The 21610-nt window shown below is 41.9% G+C and overlaps 1 protein-coding gene across 1 annotated transcript in view; it reads right to left on the minus strand.

Annotated features, from left to right (window-relative positions):
• Positions 1 to 11182: 11182 nt before the first annotated feature.
• The window catches only part of ttll12 (tubulin tyrosine ligase-like family, member 12), a gene marked incomplete at its 5' end in the record, with an annotated part of 31642 nt that continues 21214 nt past the window's right edge, over positions 11183 to 21610 (minus strand). The window contains 6 exons of the mRNA XM_080851235.1: positions 11183 to 11703; positions 15792 to 15930; positions 16664 to 16732; positions 18363 to 18444; positions 18776 to 18927; positions 19315 to 19426. Coding sequence (XP_080707361.1) covers positions 11552 to 11703; positions 15792 to 15930; positions 16664 to 16732; positions 18363 to 18444; positions 18776 to 18927; positions 19315 to 19426 — 706 coding nt within the window. The 3' untranslated portion in view covers positions 11183 to 11551. The remainder of the gene's footprint in view (positions 11704 to 15791; positions 15931 to 16663; positions 16733 to 18362; positions 18445 to 18775; positions 18928 to 19314; positions 19427 to 21610) is intronic.

The raw sequence follows: 21610 nt of genomic DNA on the forward strand, positions 1-21610 counted from the left end.
TGGAATATGAAACTCCAGTCCTCGTGGCTTGGTTTTCTTATGGGCTGTCCGAGCAGAGTCCTTTCTGAAAACATTTGATGAGCATTTCTGAGCATCATGCATGGATGGCCGATGGATTAGTTTTGGATGTTGAGGTTTCTTTGTTGACATTGATGTTTCCTTTTCCTTCCTCCGGTCTTCGAGAGGATTAGTTTGCTCTTTTCCAGTTGACTTTGTTAAGTGGTGATTTTGTTTATTTTTTATCCTCCTTGTCTGTATTTCACTAAATTTAAAAACATCTTCCATGGAGAGAAATGATGGGATCTCTTCTTCTCCACTTAGTATGTTAATCTCTTCTTGACTCATCATTTCACTCAAATCTCCCTCAGAATGATCACTACTATCAAGGCAAATGGGAGAAGCAGCAGCAACACTGTACACACCGTCATCAGAGTCTTCACAGAATTCCTTTGAAAATGCCTTAATCTCATCCAATGAGAGGACTGTAATCTTCATTGAAAGCATGGGTTCATCTGGACCCATAGGACTGTCTTGATCAAACTCATCTGACTGTGTGTCGATGAATAGAGTAGGTGAGGGGGGATCCTCCTGTGGAGAACTGAGGTCCTCATCTACATATGTAGAATTGAAAGTCTTAAGGTCATTCTCAGATGACAAAACATTTAATTTGGTGGACAGTGTGGCATCATCTTGGTTCTTTGGACAGCCTTTGTCTGATGTTTCTGCCTGTTCAGAGATGCTTTCTGACAATGCACAACCCTCTTTAGGCAAACGCTCCTTGTAATCCAAATCCTGACTGATATGAGGAGAGTTGTTTTGATGTTTTGACGATGTTCTTTTTATATATTCATCTGTTCCATCTAATGCAATTCTGAAACACTGTTTAGGTTCATGGCCCTCATACACCTCAGCAGTTTGATATGCAGTGTCCTTCTGAAGGTCAGCAGGAGCTTGGTTTTGGTCTGAAAGTCTGCTAGGATTTATGAAGGACACCGGAACCGGAAGGGAGAGATCAACTTCCTCGTTTTCAAGTCTATTTCTGGTGGTGGAAATGGGCATTGTAGAGTTCTGTCCAAGATCATCTTGACTCTGGGGTTTGATGTGATCAATCTGTTCAGCCTTGTTTGAGGATGCGTTGAGATCTTCCAGATCATCTTGACTCTGGGAATTAATGTGATCAGTCGGTTCAGCCTGGTTTGAGGATGCTTGAAGATCTTCCTTAGACACACTGTTCTCCCAGGATGATGTGGTACATGGAGCCTCCATGTTATTGAACAAGTCTGTCTCCTGTGCCTTGTCATTGGAATTTTCCAGCAATGACCCCATGTTTTTTCTAATAAAATCTTCATCTGTCAATTCTTTGCAAATGTTCAATGATTCATCACTTACATTTCTCCATGATGACTTATGAACGTCTGTGGCGATGTTACCGTCAAAGCAACTGGTAAGAATGTGGCACTTGCTCTTCAGCTGATCTAAATCATTTACCTTCATGGCATCAAACACAATCTTGTCTTCCTCTGTGTCAAACTCTGCAGCCTCCTTCAATATATTTTCAAAGGTACCACCTAGCTCTGTCACAATGTAGTTATGATAGCTTCCGTCCCAATAAAGATCAAGTATAGTGCGTGCAAAGTCTTGTCCATTCTTGTCATTTCTGGGTTGCTTTTCTTCTAGTAGTTCCAAGGCTGCCACGAATTTCCTCACCTTTTCTAGACTCCACGTCACTGCTGACATGCCCAAAAGGCCAGCTAATTTACTTAGGTCTCCCTGGTTCAGGTCCTTGGGAGAATCTTTCTTCTCAGTGCTCAGGTTGGTGATAGAATTTGTGTTTGAGCAGACTGCGGTCTCTGGGTGTGAACCTTGACCAGCTGTCACACCATCTTTAGGACAAGCACCATCCTCTGATCCCTTTTCACAAGATGATGCATTTCTCAAAGAGGAACCGTCACTGTCCAAAAGCAAAGCACTGGCCTCCTCTGTTTGCTTTTCATCAGTAAGAGACCAAACTTTTTCTATTGTAAATGGAACCTCATCACAACTTTTCTTCCTGCGAAGCTGCTGTGATATGGGAGGTACAACTGCAACAGCTCTGTGTACTTGCACACTTTTCTTAGGGTACCCTTGCACTTTGTCAGTTCTGAGAGTAGTAAGTAAGTCCCCAAAACAAACCGGGTCAATGTCCTTTTTTCCCCCCACATTTTTTTCTCCGAGGAGATGCCTAAGCAGTGGATTGTCTATTGTATGTAAAGCAGGTCTGTCAGGCACGTTTGGTCCATGGTTATTGTACAGATCCGCTTCCCTCTGTGAAGCCAGTTGGGACAATCTGTGCTGGCCTGAGACAACAACAGGGGAGTTTTGTTGTTGGACAGGTTTACTATTAACTCGAGTGCGATTGCTGAGGTTAGGAGCTCTACCTCCATTCCTGTTTGAATTGTCCAGGGCTGGTGGACTGTTCTGGTTGGTATGGGCCGAGCTGGAATTGTCCAATATGGGATAAGGAGGGGACAAACCATTGGCTCTGATGGTCGAGGGGGGCAGACCACTGGAATCAGAGGGGAACACACTCATGTTTTGGGAAGGCGCCGACTGTGAGTGTGTCCCATAAGGATATGGGGGCGGTAATCTATTCAAGCCAGTGGAGACAGGAGAGGAGCTGGTCGAGCTGTTTGAATAGAGAGGTAGAGAAGCCACCCTGGCTGAAGTGGTAGGTGATGTGGTGGTCACGTTTATCCTTGAAATTTGCCCATTGTGTACATTATTGGCGAACTGACAGCTTGACCACTGACTTGAGGAAGTTGATGAGGACAGCATCACATTTTGTCCATTTATTCCACTGGGAATCCTGCCATTTTGTGTTGGTTGTGGTGCATGGCCTTCAGTGCTCAACCTGCCATTCACCTGGATATTTTGTTGTTGATTAATGTGCATTTGCTTTAAAAGATATGTCTGTGCCCCATTCGGCTGTATCCGCCTTTCCAAAAAGAGCTGCCATGCAGCAGACATGGCTTGACCTTGAGTAGTGGATTGCTGTACCTGTAATGCCTGGGCTGCTTGAGGAGACCTATTGGGAACATTCAGGTTGTTAACAGTAGCCTGACGTTGGCTCATTGACATGTGTAAGCCTCGGTTTGGCATGATGGCATTCATGTTAGTTTGTGAGCTGTTCCTTGTATGCCAGTCCTGTGTTGCTTCAGATTGAGGTTGCCCGGGTGTGCTTTGCGTCATGTTAATTTGTGAGCTGTTCCCTGTATTCCAGTCCTGTGTTGTTCCTGAAGAAGGTATGTGTGCGGATTGTGCCCCAGCTCCCGAGTGTGACTGCATCTTCTGGAAATTCTGGGTACCGCCGGATGGAAAGTTGTACCCATAAAAAGTGTTATGGGTACTTGACGCTGGGGCTGAGGCTGGAGCCGCAGGGGGGCACACAGAATTCTGACATGCTGGCGATATTCCATAAGATCCATTTCCATGGTAACCAGCCTGTGGAATGCATGTTCCATGCTGCGAGGAAAGGTGATGCTGACTGGGACCAAACTTCACCAAAGCCTGTTGGTTTAAATTGGAACTTGGGATTTGGTTTCCATGTGGCTGTGCATTTCCAACTGGCTGTCCATACTGGTTTTGCTGGATAAGATAGCCATAGTGCGTCTGGTATTGCTGGGTCTCTTGGTGGGATTGAGGATGCATGATGGTAGTCGTCACTCACTGGGATGTCTGAAAACAAAGGAAAAAACAAAAAAAGTGTTAGGACATTCTAAATTCTACACTTGTAATTTCCTGTTGCATGCTCCAGTTAGTATTTTCAACTACAGCAGTCCAGCAAAACATTGAATTGTCCAGAAACAGAAAATCTACAATAGAAGACACCTTGACTGGGTTTTATATTTGTAAATTAAATTCATCACCAATGCGACTATTGTTGGCTGGTATCTAGAAGAAGAACAGGTGTAGATGGATATGAATAGTCCACTTTAAAACCAATCTCCCCATTTGCTACCCAAAGAAAAATACGATTCTACCCCCACAAAGCCGACCGACCATCGCAATCAAATACCCCACCCCCAAAAGAAAGAATAAGAGGTGAGAATTAGAGACATTAAGGGCATTTATAAAATTAGCCAAAGAAAAGAAGCAACTTAAACAGAAATTGTGTGATAGGAGCCTCAGAGAGGGAGATAATAGGAGACAACAGGGAGGGGCTAAGGCAAGCAGTGGTGGGAATAACTAAGATATACATTGGTTTAGGAATGGTTAGAGCAGCAATATGCAGTTCTGTTCCAAAAATAGCAAGCCAACTACCGTAAAGGCATGCAAAAACCTTGCAAACACCACCAACAGCCCAGTTGACACTGATAGAAGCTTGCCAACACACTAACTGGTGTCTTTTGGCAGTATAGCTAGCAATGACATGCTTTGAAAGCTTTTCTTCCAATATTATAGGGTGTTCCAGCCCGGACAACAGAACTACAGAGGCCATATTCTGGATGGCTAGTGGGCAAGACAATGGTGTTTATCTGTCCTTCAGGTGACCATATGCTATCAAAATGATATTGAAGATGGTACCAAAACTAGTTCCCTATAAAACTGAACCTCAAAAAATGTCAAATTGTTGCAGTGTTAATAAAAAAAGTGATGCCTCTAGTTAAGCCCAATTTATTGGTTGTCTGTTTACAGACACTCGCAGAGCCCTCTCCGTCGTTGCAAACCCTCTACAAGCACCTCTCCGTGGTGTGACCTCCCAAATTTTGTTACTATCTGTTGAAATGATGGAGAGCACATGGAGACCCCAGGAAGACCCCAGAAAGCATGCTGACATTATATACAGCGCCCTCCACAATTATTGGCACCCCTAGTGAATTTTTAGCAAACAGGCTATGAATAACATATGTCTTGCTGTGCATCTTCTTGGTCTTTCACTCAAAATATTCACAAAAATCGTACCTTTTCATTGAAATAAAATTATTGAAAAGAAAAAAACATTAAACATTGACATTAAATAAATATTTTCCCCAAAATCATGTGTGCCACAATTATTGGCACCCCTAGAAAATCTTATAATAAAAAAATCTAACTGAAGTATATTTCCAGTCATGTTTTACATTTTTAAGTTCACCTGTTTGATTAGGATCTTTTAAGAGGTCAACCATGACTTCCTTTTCCACTGGCGTACAAATATGAGGCGACACAGGCCAAATTCCATTAGTCATTCATCACTATGGGAAAGACCCAAGAACACAGTGACAATGTGCGATGGATGTTAAGCTGCACAAAGAAAATCTCTAAACAGTTGAAAATACCCATTTCCACTATCATGGAAATAATTAAGACTTTTAAAGCGACAGAAGATGTTAAGAAGAATCAGCCTGGAAGAGCAAGTGTGTGTACATTGACCCACGCACCGTGAAGAGGATGATTCGACTGGCAAAATAATCTCCAAGGATCACAGCTAGAGAATTGCAGACATTAGTGGAGTCTAAGGGTCAGAAAGTCTCCAAAACTACCATCAGACGCAACCTTCATCACCTCAAGTTGTTTCGGAGGGTTCCCAGAAAAAGCCTCGGTTCTCAATCAACAACAAACCAAAGCGCCTACAGTTTGCCAAATGTTAGTCAGACTTTCAATGAGACCGAGTAATAAAGTCAGATGAGACCAAAATAAAGCTTTTTGGCAACAAACAACAAAGGAGGGTTTGGCGTAGACAGAAAGATAGCCATACAGAAAAGCAGAAGTATGGTGGCGGAGCTTTGATGTTTGACAGGGGCTGTTTTTTCCAAAGGCCCTGGACATCTTGTTCAGGTATATGGTAACATGGACTCTATCAAATACCCACAGATAGTAAATGAAAACCTATAACAGTCCCCTCCAGTAAGCCGTGTTTGGACCTTCAAGCAGGACAATGATCCAAAGCATACCTCAAAATCAAAAAAAAAAAAAAAGGTTAATCGATCGCCATGGCCAACACAGTCCCCCGATCTAAACCCTATAGAAAATCTGTGGGATAAGCCGAGGCCGAGTCTCCAAGCGTTGACCTCAGAATCTAAAGGCTCTAGAGCGGGTTGCACCAACTAGTCTTTGCTACGACTGTCATAAGTCAGTCTTTGTTAAGAGTTAGTCTTAACTAAGACTTGCCGTTACATGCGCTTTCATGAAAGTGCCCGTGGAATTCTTGAATGGAACCCATTCATTACCATTCATTCATTCAGTTAGTCACTTTTCCGTCTAATTAGCTATGGAGGAATCGTTAAAAAAGAAAGAGTAGTTTCTCTGATTCGGAAATAAGAACATTGAATGAGAAGTATGACCAACATAAATATATTTTAATTATAAAGCTGTAGATTTATGCACGCCGATCATGTCCCCCACAGTCTTTCGGAATGCACCGTTTGCATAAAACCTCAGCGCAATGAAAAGCTGTAACGTTGGAATCAGGGCAGCATTTCGGTCTGTCGCAAATCGTCGGACAGCTCGTTGACTAGAGAAAAAATCTCAACCCTACTGAAACGAAACCTTTGAATTAACTCCTCATCATTGTAGCTATATATCCAGTGGGTTAGTTCTGTCTCGCACTACTCCCTCCCGTCTTAAAGCATGTTCATTATACAGGTCATAAATTAGACGCGCCATGGTTACATTTTTGTCGCATTTTAGCTGCACTCACGGTTTTGTGAAAATTACTATAGAAACCAACACATAAAACGTTCTCCGTCTTAACATAAGTCTCCTCTCCACAGGGCGAAAAATGGAGGACTAGACTTAGAGAGAGAGAGAGCAGCCTAAGGTGGCGTGGTGCAACATCATTTTAGACATAGAACGTTGAGTTACGCCAGTCTTAGCTTAAGACTGGTCCTAAATCCTGTTGGTGCAACCCGCTCCTAGAGAGATAGTGTACGTAGGAATAATCTCAGATCCAGTGCCATGTGTTCACCAACCTCATCATGCATTATAGGAAGACTCAGAGCTATTATCTTGGCAAAGGGAGGCTACACAAGACATTACATTAAGGGGTACCAATAATTGTGGCACACATGTTTTGGAGATTCATTTTTTTTATTATAATTTATTTAATGTCAACAGTTTTTTTTTTCAATTATTTTACCTCAATGAAAAGGTAATATTTTAATGAATATTTTGAGTGAAAGACCAAGAGAATGAACAGCAGAGAATTTTTTTCTAAGCCTTATATTCACTAGGGGTGCCAATGGAGGGCACTGTAGCTGGCTCAGACACCTCGCTTATCCTCTCAGACGTATTTTGTAGGTACATAACAGGGGTTTTACATTACAGTGCCTAGTTCCAGGTAACTTTTAACAAAAATCGAAGCAAAACATAGTCAAACTCCTTTTATCGCAGATTACCTTGTGGGTAGTATCAGGCATTAGATAGCTGGCTCAGACACCTCGCAAACCTCCTCAGAAGTAGCCTACCTATATTTCAGTTACAATAACAGGGTTTATACATTGCAGTTTATTTCTAGGTAACTTTTGAAAAATCTAAGCCAAAAAAGCCAAACAAACTACTTTTATGTACTACCAATACGACGATCTACGGAGTTCAGTTCGCCATGTTTTTTTTTCTAAATACTTTGCGCCAACAACCAACACAGAACTATGCAGTAGTAGAAGTCTAACGGCACATTTAATTAAGTTGATTTTGGAAAAAGGGGCCCTGTTCCAAGCGGCTGATCTCATCTTCCTTCAACCAGTTAGCAACGCACCTAAGGCTAGGTTTCCATTTAATTTATGGCAATGTGACAATTTGAATGACATTTTAAAAGGCACCCAGTGCAACTTTCGAGGCTTAAAAATAAACATTCAATTTCTAGTCTTTTTGTGTAGTAAGTTTCAATAACTCCATACCATTAGGCTACATATCGACATACAAGGAGCAAAGATGAGACGTCGTCATGTGGTGAGAACTGATAGAAAATCGATAACAACAACAATCGCCGCGATTTTCTTTATTTTTTGTAACCTACAATAAATAGGCCTACAGCAGGATTGCAGTCAATGGAAAAATGGCCTCTCCCCACCGGCGATTGTTGTTGTTTACGATTTTCTATCAGTTCTCACCACACGACGACGTCTCATCTTCATATGTAATGGTATGGAGTTATTGAAACTTACTACGTGTAAAAAAAGACTAGAAATTGAATGTTTATTTTTCATTGAATGTTTACATGAAGTTGCACTGGGTGCCTTTAACTGAAAGCGGTTACAATTAGCATACAATCCTTAAACCGAATAGGTACAACATCGATTAGCTTTTGTTATTTGTCGCCATGTTATCAGATGCCCCCATCAAAGCTGACATTACAACTTTGCGTTTTCATTCCACAGTTGGCAATGCCCACATTGGGACCACTTATTTTAATTCACAGCAGATGGAGACACGCACAGTAGCGTTTGGTTTAGCCGAATGTTCACGAATGCCCTTAAAATATGCTTATGTAGCCTATTAGGTGGATGCACTTCCTCAAGGTAGGCTACAATGTCTGTGCCCCGTAAAACAATGGGCTATGTCGTAGTGATGTCCTCCCTACCCTCGTGTTTAAGTTGTAATTGCATTTCAAGATGGCACGAAATCTGTTCCATACATAACTACGGTCCAACACACCACTGCCTTGTTTAGAACAACAGTACAAACTTGCTGAAGCATGAGAATTTAAAGAATGGCTACTCATGAGGCATTTGAAATGCCAATTAAAAAAAGACAGGCTGCACATTATAAGGACACACATAGTCCAATCAAGTAAACTCTCACGTAGCCTAGCGTTACGTTGAAGATTCCATAGTCGTTTGTTTACCGAAGTTTATATTGAAATATCACAACATGGAACTTTATGGAAGCATTTTTGTGTTGGCAATAAGCAAAAGATCATTGCAGCTGGCTAGGCGCAGTGCCGGTGCAGTCAGTATAACGTTATCTCCCAGAATGTACGAATGTATGTGGTCCAATGCGCAGGCAATTGGTTTAGTAAGCTGAGAACGCCAGGCAGAACTTTCAATTAACAACTATTCAACTATTTGGCTACTTACGTCTTTCTTCCACGTAACTCCGTCCAGAGTTCCATTAGTAACGACCACTCTATCTCTAACCTCGCATATCCGAGAAGGTTTTAACATGCGAGCCTCAGATTTCTCCCCGCCCATCCACTTCCCCTAGACAACTTCAGGGACCATCCTCCTGTAGAAAAAGCCCGGAATGTATGAACTGTGGTAGCAATTATTCATTTTTAGCAAGATATCAGTGTGGATCCTTTAGTTCCACATTATAGCTAGAAGTCTTTAGAGTGATGGTTTGAGGCAAAATGTCTCAAAAGAAGGCTTAAGTCTGACAGAGTTCAGACAGTATGCAAATGGGTTTTTCAGCTAGTTATGCACCAATACATAAACTTAAGCAAGTACTTAACTGCACTTAGATCCTCAGTGCTGTCTGTTTTATACACCTTTCCGCAACAGAAAAGAGGTATGATTCACAGGAAGATGCTGAAAGCATCTCTAGCATCACACCTCTGATTAATTCTACTTAGAGCTGGGATTTACGTGCGCAACCCTGTGTCCAGCTCTAACGTGTGTGATAGGCTAGAGTACTGTAAAACTCTAATCAAGTTTGTTTGTGTGGAAATCACATTCCTTCGTTTCTTAAGTGTTGACCATTCTGGCTTTGTAGAATACCTGGAACATTGTATACCAAACTTTTGCCAAAAGCATAGTAAGATGACCTTGGACGTGGGAAACCACTGTGTGGTTATCTATGCCAGATGGTGTGTTGGTGTAAGAGTCACACCAACTTCAGCCTATACTATATACCTTGCGTGATGTGAACTTTTCTTCTCTCTCGTCTGATAAGTTGTGAGTGAGCCTGATATGCATATTGAATAAAGAGATACTTTTACACAAGTCCGGACTCTGAACACTTGCAAAGCTCGGATTATGTGGGCCACCCTGGGTCAAGCTCTAATGTGTTAAATAGAACAGATGCCAACTAATGACAGATGACAATCCTTATTAAGCACAGAAATAAATACAGCATCGATGATCACAAAATCCAAATGCCTTTTGTAGACAGTTACTCCCTCTCTCTTTTGTTAATAATGTAGCATCTAAAGCTTAGTTTTGGGGCAGGCGATTCAAATCTACTTGTCAAAGTTTTCTCCCAAACTTTGACTCTGGGAATGTTGCAAAAACCTAATCTTAAAGCTGGTTTAAGATTATAAATGTGATCATTGCCTTATTCCCTCTCTGAGGCAAATAGAATACCTATTGACACAACAGCTGTCTAAATAAAGAGGAGCACCTGGAGTTTGTGTCCAGGGTGCGAGGGGTTTGGGATGATTTTCCCTGCTCATTTCACGTCTCCCTTTAAATCTCAAACTTGTTTTGTGCCACATAATCACAACAGATTCTTTATAAACCTACTACATATTTTGATTCTGAGAACGTTTCTGATTCTGATTATCATTTGGCACCACACTACTTGAAACGAAAGCACACGTGATATGCAGGGAAGAAAAACAGAACAGGTTAGTGAGAATCTGTTACTTTGACTGAAATATGTATGTCAACGGTTTATTTGTCATTGCAGTGTAGTGGGCTAGTCAGTAACGTTCTGGCTCTTATGGTTATTTCCTACACTGTCAACTGTTTAATGAAGTTATTGAAGACTTTTTTTTTAGAAACCAACAAGAACAAGTTTTAATCGGGTCAGAAAACAGAGTTCTTTCCTTATCTCAAACCTACAAATCAGACACCACAGGGGCCCATGCTCAGGTCTGTTCTTTCTTTGACCCCGGCTGGGCCCCCCTCCAGCAGGGGTATTTCCCAGGGTCAAACATTCCCACGGGATAGGACACAACTCAACTTCACAACCATGCAGTTATTTCACCTTTTTTTATGGTTTAAAAAATGGTTTATTTCAGGAGAGTGATGGCAAACATATCACATGTATGCACACATCTTACAAAAAAACCTGAAATGACTGAAAAATGACTTGCCTCTTCTGATAAATTTGGGCAGAGTTTAACAGCGATTTAAAATAATTTATAATAGTTATCTTTGTAGAGGAAGCAAACATCTTTGGTATGGAGGAACATCGAAAATAACATGGACAATTGAAAATGTCAGGGGTTTTATGTGCATACATTAAGCATGGTACATACATTAACAATGAGGTATGAAGGTACAGTACGGCTGTATTAGCAAGGAAACATTGTGTCCACATACATCCATATTTACAATGCTTGGATACATAACTAATGAATTTCCCAAATGTATGTTATTTTGTATTTTTTAAATCATCCATGCATAGACGTTAGTTTTCAGTCATTACAACCTGAGTATTCATCCATTAAGACTTCAGGATTAAGTAATGTTAACTGGGATGAAGTCATTTTCACCTGGACTTTGATATTGATACAGGATATATGTGAATATGAATATCAGTTGTACTGGTACATGCATATCTGTTATACTGGTATCTGAAGTTGAATGTGATTTAAAAAGATCATTGTTGGTGGTAGAGAACAGTTTATTTCACATGATGACAGAAACAGTTATAAGATCTGAGTGACAGGGCAGTCCTCTGCGTTGTCCAGAAAGAGCGTCTGGAACATGTGGTTGTAGAACTGTGGGTGGTACTTGCACGCACGCTCACAGTCAGGGCTAAAGTTGACCTCCAGGATCTGTGGTCTCATTACGCGCTCACCTGAGGAGGAAGACCGGCAGAGGCAGAACTATTTAGAACGTTTCAATGCAGGTCAGACAAAATGGCAGACGTAGGGAAATAAAATCAGTAATGCACCGACTTTAATACAATTCCAGTCAGTGGTGCAATGGGATTATCAACACAGTTACTAAGGTATAAAAAACGTGTTTCAACAATATTTTACCATTTTCATGTCTGCTGGCACATTTTCAGATGGATGCCAGCATTGAAAACAAACAAATGCATTTTAGAACTGTACATAGGTAATAATCCAGATATGTATGATGCAGCACTGAAAGAGCTGTTCTTGCAAAGGTCCACAATGTTTTTTGCCACAACACTCCATACAAAAGAAACCTACATCACTTCCTCCCACCGTGTCTTCTCCCCCACCCAACCCCCTCTTATCACCTTTGAAATGTAGAGCCCTCATTGCATTTACATGTACATTAAGTCGTTAAGTAGAGCCTATAATCCAAAACGACATACAAAGGATAGAACAATCAAGCTACGAGAGAACAATCAAGACAGCATTTAGTTACATGTCAGCACTAGTCTCAAGGCTGCTTCTCAAATGGGCAGGGTTTGCAGCAAACTGGTGCTATAGAGTCGAGCAGTTTGCAAATGTCAAGATGGCTGTCTGTTCCATCCAAGTGAGCAACCTATTCAAATTTATATTCAAATTAAATTTTTTGGAAATGTGTGAATGTGAGCACTACAATGTGAATGTCCAAGACCATCCACATCAAACATTCCACTCCTCTGATGGCCAGGTACTGACTGGGACTGAAGAAAAGAAGTGAACACACCTATACGTGAAATATGCAAGGTGCATTTTTTGGATAAAAACAAAACTTGGGATTGTCTCTATTTGGAATCCTCAACCTAACATGAAGTTAAGGGCTGAATGGATCAGCTCTCATCAGCATAACTGGTGTTGGTCCACCTGAAGACGCCTGCTGTGTCCTGCTGTTATCTCTGTATTGCCATACGGCTTTGTGCAGTAATGTGGAGGCTTCCTCTCTTTTTACCTGTGCACATTGGATCCATGTGTCACTTGTGTTGTATTTGTACCTACTTATGACTGTAATATTGAAAAATGTGTGTATTGCTTGTGCTGGAAGGCTGCCACGAGCCAGAGGCGCATTTTCTGAGAAACCACGGCACAGAGGTGTTTCTGAAAGGCCACGAAAGGTCACAAGACACTCTAAGATAATTTTTCATGACACTTGCCATGGTGATTGAGGAATGTAAAACTACACTCAAGTAGAATGTGTGGTAATCACATGCCTTTATTTCTTAAGTGCTGACCTTTCTGTCCTTGTATGTGTGCTTAAACTAGTGTGTGTAACGTGGTTATCTCTGCCAGATAGTGAGTTGTCATCAGGGTCACGCCAACATCAGCCTATATAAACCTTGTTTGATGTGGGAGTTGCTTCTCTCTCGTCGACCACAGAAAACTGTGGGTCTCCAGACGTTGACAGTTCACCTGCTATAAAGTAATACTCTTTCCAGCTGGGTAAATCCATCTATTGGTGGACATGGACCAAATTTAAAAGAATGACTGAAGAAAATATTTTACTGGTGTACTAACATTATAAGACCAGAAAGTTAGTTACTGGAAATTATCCATGAGCCCTAACATTTTTCATATTTTTCAAATAAGAGCCACTTAAATGTCATCATATGTGATTGGCGTTACATATTTCAACACCAGCCCTGTCTGCACAAATAGCTGACCTGGGGTTTTGTTTGCTGTGGATAGGTTACTAATGTCCTTCATAAGAGAATTATAAAGGGCATAATAAAATCATGATGGAGGGCAAAGCATTCAAATAGATGAATGCTTTTTTTGTGAAATGGGGATGAGACTGTTTTTTTTTCCAGTAGTTACATACATATTTAAAATCTCAATAAAATCTGGAAGTGGTTTATTGTCACAATGGAGATAACAGAGAAGGACCCCCAGGAATCGTTCTGATCATATGAAGTGTGTAAGCCCTTTTAATAGACCTCAGTTATCCCAGAATACCATCTGCCCACCTCCAATCAGAACCACCAAATTGCAATATCCATAAGAGGGAAGACCCCAAACCAGCCGGTGCCTCACTGTCTACCTTACTGTACAGCTGGCATTTGTTAGGGGGTCATTGACCTTACTTAATTTGGTACAGGAAGCCAAAGCCACCTGCCAAAAGACGCTAAGCCCTGACCAGGGAGAAACCCCCTACCATTTAAGGCAAAACACGAGCAACCATGAGGTTGTGTTATTTATAAGTAAAACAATAGATTTCAGTTTACTATTAACTATAACTCAGGACTACACATCAGTCACGCTTTATTTATGTAATTACTTGGAAAAAATGAACAGACTTCTTCTTTGATTATTACTCTTGATTGTGATTTTATTCCCAAGATTAATGGATAAGTCAGGCAATGGATGAACAAATCAGGACCAAGGTTTCATTCTCTACAATGGTGCGCACCAAGACTTCACATCAAGATCCATCCACTTCTCTGATTTGTTCAGAGAAAGTTTGAGTTAAAGCGCCCTACTTGACAGGGCCCACCTTTCGTGGGTCACAGCAAGTCAGGAGAATCAGCAGGCCACCCATATCAATGCTAACCTTGTAAGTAAGCTAATGATGCAGAGAATGCACTCAGGCATAAAAGCGACACCCTGATGCACAGTCCCAGGAGCGTTCCATCCTCCTTATTGCTACGTACACACGGTCGCACACATAACAGTAACACACTCACTCCTGGCAGAACACAGTCACACAGAAAACTGGAACACAGTCACACATAGAACCGGAACACAGTCACACATAGAACCAGAACACAGTCACACATAGAACTGGAACACTGTCACACATGGCAGAACACAGTCACACATAGAACTGGAACACTGTCACACATGGCAGAACACAGTCACTCGTGGCAGAACAGTCACCTGTGGCAGAACAGAGTCACACATAGAACAGGAACACAGTCACACATAGAACAGGAACACAGTCACACATAGAACAGGAACACAGTCACACATAGAACAGAAACACAGTCACACATGGAACAGGAACACCCACACATAGAACAGGAACACAGTCACACATAGAACAGGAACACAGTCACACAAAGAACAGGGCACACATAGAACAGGGCCCACATAGAACGCTCCATACATCTACCACAGCCCATGGAAGCCTATAGGTAGATGAATTGACATGTTTCCGTGTCAAGCAAGGGCCATGTATAGTAAGCCATAAAACCTGGGACTTAAAAAATACCATGCCAGCTGTACAATAATACAAAACCCTCTGACTTGTCATGATGGATTTACCCAGTTATATTACCCCCAGAAGTATCCCCCTGTCCCAAGGCGAGGCCACAAGGGCCCATCTGGTCCTTCCTCAGAATGTGACAATCAAAACAAGTAAACAACCCTAAGACTTGTTGCCTGGTACAGAGATTAGAGTGTCCAGAGTCATCACTGTTACCATCTGTGTAGATTTCATTCACCTTTGTCTGTACCATGCTTAATGTATGCAGACTGGCTACACTTCCTTACTTGTATATACTAGGCCTTTCTGACGGTCAGGCAGTAAACTCTTGATCCCACCAAGAGGTGACTTCTCTGTAGGCTGCTCACTGAGGTAAACCTTCAAACCACTGGCTTGTAACCTCGGCAACCGATTCCATCATGGGTTTAACTATCCCCACCGCAGGGAATCGAGGAATTTTATAGTTAGCCCTTTCAGAATTGAATTGGTCCAGGATGTGGATGTTGTTTGTATTTTAAAACTATAATTAATTGACAATGTACCAAGTCAAAAGTCTTTGTCTCTTTCTCGCACGCACATGGACAACACACACACACACGGACAACACACACACACACACACACACACACACACACACACACACACACACACAAACAGACACACAGACACACAGACACACACACACACAGACAGACACACACACCCATCTACACCCGTAGACACAGACACACTTCCCTTTTCTATAAATGCACTGTCACATGGAATCTCAGGAGGCTCAGAGGTCTTTAAGGCCATCAGGCATGTTACCTTGTTCCGTTTTCTCCCACTTCAGCATCAGGTCAATGGCGTAGATGGCTCTGGAGGAGGGGTAGGCACCTATGCCTTGGGGGGCGGGCCGGGAGGTAGCAGCCTGGAACAGCTCCCCAAAGGCAGTAAAGATATCTGCCTGTGAATTTAAGCACACAGCCAATCGCACACACACAAACATATACATACACACACACATGCACACATACGTACACACACACATGCAGAACTTTGGTTAACAAGTGACACAAATTAATCATAACAAGACCCAAATATTCCTCTGATCGACTCTAGTACATGCACGGTCTCTGCCTAGTGTTGTAAATGTTAAGGTGACAGACATCAGTGTCTCCTCCAAATGTAAACACACACACACACACACACACACACACACACACACACACACACACACACACACACACACACACACACACACACACACACACACACACACACACACACACACACACACACACACACACAAATCAGTTGGGGGAGCAGTCTGGAGGAGCTTGACCACGGTGCTAGACCACTGAATGCAAATCCCACAGACACAAAGCAGGTGGAAGGCATCTAACAGATAAAGCTGGCCTTCAGTGGGGAGACGCTGAGAAAGGAGAAGCCGGAACAAAGGAAAGCAGGATCCATGAGCCGCCTGGTACTGAAAGGCACGCAGGCACGCACACACACACACACACACACACACACACACACACACACAAACACACACACACACACACCACACCACACACCACACACACCAACCCACACAACACACACACTTGGATTTCTTCCTTTCTCTTATCTAAGATTCATGAGAGAAACAAACGTGAAAAAAATACATTCAAACATGTGTGAGTTCAAATGCGTACCTCAACTTGTTTCCAGGGATACTGTGGGTACTGCTTTTCAAACATGGGAATGAACTCATCATAATGAACCTATGGAGGAGAGGAAAACAGGGGGGTTATTAAAACCTAAACCTTTAACTTGATATAGTCATTTTTTATAACTAAACAACAAGCACTTTTATAATCAGGGGTTATTGATTATTAAGTCACAATATTCCTGTACTAGCATCTTAGTGTACTAGCCCATCTGTATTGATATTGTTGTGGAAAATTTTAAGAGTTCTCAAGAAACTTCTCAAGGCAAATAGGTATGAATATACTGAACAGTTTAATTCAGAGGAGATAACTACTGCTGAGCTGGTCCATGGAGCATCTCAAAGACTCTAAGCATATTGCAAGAGCCATCAAGTAGAAAAACCTAACCAACAAGTCCCCGTGCCCACTTTTATATTGATCAAATCACCATTTGCTCTGGTTTCATTTGCGTCTTATTTGCGTCATTTGACTCGACCGCACCGAGGTGGAAAGCAACAGGTACCTTATTTGCGTCATTGGACTCGACCACACCAAGATGGAGAGCAATGGGTTTAACTATCTTAACAATGTTGCATATTTAACAGTTTGCTTTGTCTACGTCAACAGAATTAACCACCTTGAGATACATGGTGCAGTTTCCTGTGATACCACGTGTCTCAGGGGTTTTCAGACATGGGTTCTTGACATTGTCTGCCTTGTGGCTTTTTGCAGAGGCGTCCGTCACCTTGCCCTGACCCCCGTTTGTCCCTAACGTGCCTAGGTAGTCTTTGCAGAGGCGGCATGTTTGCCACGTGATTTATCATGAATGCTATCTGCGCACTTGGGTTTATAAGAAGGCCTGTCTGCCATATGATGTCTTTGAAAAGGGCCCTTCTGCCTTATGGCAGTCTTCTCATCTAACTGCTACCTTTATTTGTTGAGATGTCCCTGTTCCAGTACCAGCAAGACACACATTATTCAATAATACAGTCATAAGTAGATAAAAAATACGACAATATGATCACATTTTCCTTATAGTGTGTGTGTGCCCGACTTTCTGCAAACATCTGTTTTGTGATTAACACCTTTTTGAGGTACAGTCGGTATCAGCTCTGCCAGCTTGGGTGTGAGGTCATGACCCTACCATGAACCATAGACATAGAGGAGCCTTAGACAAACTAAGCAAAACAGACAAAACACTGAAACTGAATGGTGCAACCAGGTTTAAAAAGGAACAGGCAGGTCTAAAAAAATAAATAAAAAATAAACTGATAATAAAGAAGGCACATTGAGCATAGTCATGAACAGGCATTCTCCTACTGCAGGAGAAAGTGACGTGAAGGCTAATTTAGATGGCCATGTATGCAGTGGGGGTGGTGTTGGGGGTGGGGGGGTATCCGTGGGGATATTCTTTATCAACCCCACTCTCACTCGTGTCATACTGCTACGTCTTTGCTGCCTGCAATTTGACATAACTCATAACTCTGTGAAAGGTCAGCTTGACCAACATAACTGATACCTTACTTTAACAAAAAAAGGCATCCGACGTGTTTTAATTTGGGAATTTGAATTAACTACAAGAGTTCTTTCCTCAGTGGGAATGATCTGTTACAGTTGTTAAATGGAGCCAAACTGTGACTAGAACTCATATCTATGTGAACTCTGAATGTTTCCACAGGTCCTTGAAGATAATGAGGCCCCTTACCTGTTTCAGCACAACTCCCTCCGCATAGTTCATTACTGTGAAGTGCTTCTGATAGTCATCAAAGGTGTCGAGGGAGAACGGTCTGAAGAGAGGGGAGAAGGGTGGGGGAGGGAGGGAGAGTGTAGGGTGGGGGTAGGAGAAAAGAGGGGGGGGGGGTGCAGGAGGTAGAGTGGGGGTAGGGGAAAAGAGGGGGGGGGGGGGGGGGGGTGAGTGGGTTGAACAAGAGTGGTAATAAAATGTGTTTTTTTTTATCTCTACAAAAAAAGGATTCAAAGACCTTGATCCAAACACCTCTTTGAATACTCTTAATAAAATTTAAATGTTAATACTATAATATATATTGTAGTATTAAAACACATTTTTTTTATATCTCTTCACTGAATTATTAGATAACAGAGGAAAACAGTCCTTACTTGTTGGCAAAGCGAAGCCAGAAGACGTCATAGGCATAGAGACGGAGGGGGCTGGCAGACTGCAGCAGCACCATGTAGCGAATATCCATCTTCACCAAACCAATATCCTCTCTGTCAAACAACACTGGATCCTCCAAATACTTACATACCACCTGGTGGGAACAACGGTTTTGGAAAGTGTGGGGGATAGATAAAGGAAGTAATAAAGACATAATAAAGTTAAGAATCTTAGTGTGATTAAGTACCATTTTAAAAGGTGGTACTCAAAATAGTACATTTATCAAAGGCCATTATCTGAAGATGGCACCCCCTCCAACATGTCTCAGAGTCAAGTTCGGCTATTTAGATGCAACATATCAATTCAATGACAACCAAAACTGTATAATGTGCTGCTGGATCAATACCAAGTGGATACGTAATGTTGATGACCACCATGAGAGAACAGTGAAATAAATTCTCCATTTTCTCTTTTTGAATTCACAAATGGAGGTGGCAAATGGTGGTCAAGGCCAAGCAACTAAAACACACATACTGCATACCTTGGGGGTGCTCTCTCTCTGCCTAATGATGTAGTTGATGTTGCTGGTTATGTGTGTGTCTAGTCCACGGGCCAGATTCCATGGCTTGCAGATCCAATGGTTGTCCTCTCCCCTACACGCCAAACAGTAGAAGTGTGTTTGTAGCTATGGAGGTTGGTATTTCATCAAAGCACATTGTAAAACAACAAAGGTTGCACTGAAATGCAGAAGAAAACCGGCATGTGCTGGATGGTGAACATCGATTGCCCACTGAAGGCCAGCTCACCATAACAACATTTCATAATTTCTGTCAAAATGGCTTTTGAGGCATGGCTCAAAAAGTGCTTTGACCCTACCCCACCAAGCACCAAGGGAGTTGCACACCTAGGGATATAATCCCTCTATTCCATATCAGCCATGTGGGGAATCAACCAAGTTCCTTGTGGATTGTTGAAGTGTTAGTACCATAACTATGACAAACACTATGGGCCCTAATTTCACTGACAGGCAACGAGCAAAGCAACAGGCGAAAAGCAACTAGGGCGCTATATATGACCGCTAGCTGGTGCGGTGTCAGCCATAATAATATTCGTGTGTGTGTGTGTGTAGTGGTGCCCACAAGTAACTGCTTAAACTATAGCACATACATAATGCTCATCCTTCTTTTTGAGTGCTTTTATAAAATGGTGAAACGGTCAGTTGAACAAAGTATTCAAATGGACTAGTTAGACTTCTTCATTGTTAGCAGTCATAGGTGTTTCATTGTTACCTGTTGAAGGGTTTGTGTTGGTGGTACAGGTATGGAGAAATTATAACACCTGAGGTTGGCACTGATGTATTTCAAAGTCTTTTTCCCTTAGTGTGAAAATGAATCTGCACTTAACATAGCCCTTTGTTTATGCACGAAAACTACTGGTAGCACCATGTTCATTAGCATTCAAATGGCCACTGTGAGCAGTATGCATTCACACTCATACCTTTCTCACTCCTATCGTTTCCCCTTCCCTATATGCCCCACTTTTCACCACCTCAACAAGCCTCCAGACACACTCCAGAGAGATGTGTATTCTGTTTCCATACATCTGCACATGTACTTTGTATATGTTGCATTTTTAACTTCTCATGACTTGTAAGATAAAATTAAGCATATACCCATAGCGTGACAAAATAGCAATTAAGTTTACAGGAATGTGCTAAACACCTGGCAGTTGCAGCAACAACAGAGCTGTAACTCAGCAGAAACAACAGAGCTGTAACTCAGCAGAACACGCAAAGCTGTAACTCACTGGTATCTACAGTGTGAGGAAAGGCCTAGCAGGTTATATTGACAGGCCATGTAAACAGGCCTGTTGAGCTAGGGAGGGAAAAGGCTGTATTGATTGAATAGGAGGAAAAAGATGGTATTAATATGACAGGAAGAAGGACCTTAAATCATGAGGTACACTGCAGATAAAACAGTTAGGGCAAATGTGCTAAAATGGGCACAAGCCCAAACCACATTTGCAGGGAGTTCCGCTGTGCTCAAACACAAAAGAACACCAGACAGACACTTGATATCCCATGATTAATATGAAACTGTATCCCATGATGAGAGGAGGGGGGCTTTTTAGTTGCTGACCAAGGAGGATGACATCACAGAAAGTGGGCCAGAACTAGAGGTTAAAAGCCAAAGCCTTTGGGGTAAGAGTCAGAAGATCTTCTCCGGCCTAGGTGTTGAATGTACCACTTGTGACTGCATTTGCATTGACGGCTGTACTGTATATTGAATACCAAGTAAACTCATTCAATTGCTACAAAAGAAGCTTCGTCCGGTGTCTTCTCCTTAAACCAGCACGAGGCATAAAAAAACCTTACAGACTGTAATATTGAATAATGTGTGTATTGCTGGTGGTGGAACATAGGAGTAACAGTTAGATAAAATGGATGTGTCAGTTATATAAAATGACTGTTCTAATACTAAGATAAATTCAGTTCAGTATAGAGTAGTGAAATATAGTGTAGTTAGTTTATTGTTAAACAAGGCACAATTGTCTCTCTGTGACCAGAGCTTAGAAAATGCCTTTGCCACAAATGCTCTAAACAGAAAGTGAGCTATGTGACAATAGCCGCGCTGACATGTGTCAATATAAGCCGCTCATATTGCGTTGAAGCCGCTTATAGCTGGAAATTGCCTCATGTAACTAACAAAAAAATGTAAGTAAAAGTATATTTAGGCGGATGTCTGAGCCGATCGAGAGAGGTAGTCTACCCCGGTCGGTAAGCCGCTTAAACAAGGCAGATGTTACATGTAACTAGTGGTGACAGGTAAGCCGCTTAT

Source organism: Sprattus sprattus, assembly GCF_963457725.1.
Source record: "Sprattus sprattus genome assembly, chromosome: 14".
NCBI lineage: Eukaryota > Metazoa > Chordata > Actinopteri > Clupeiformes > Clupeidae > Sprattus > Sprattus sprattus.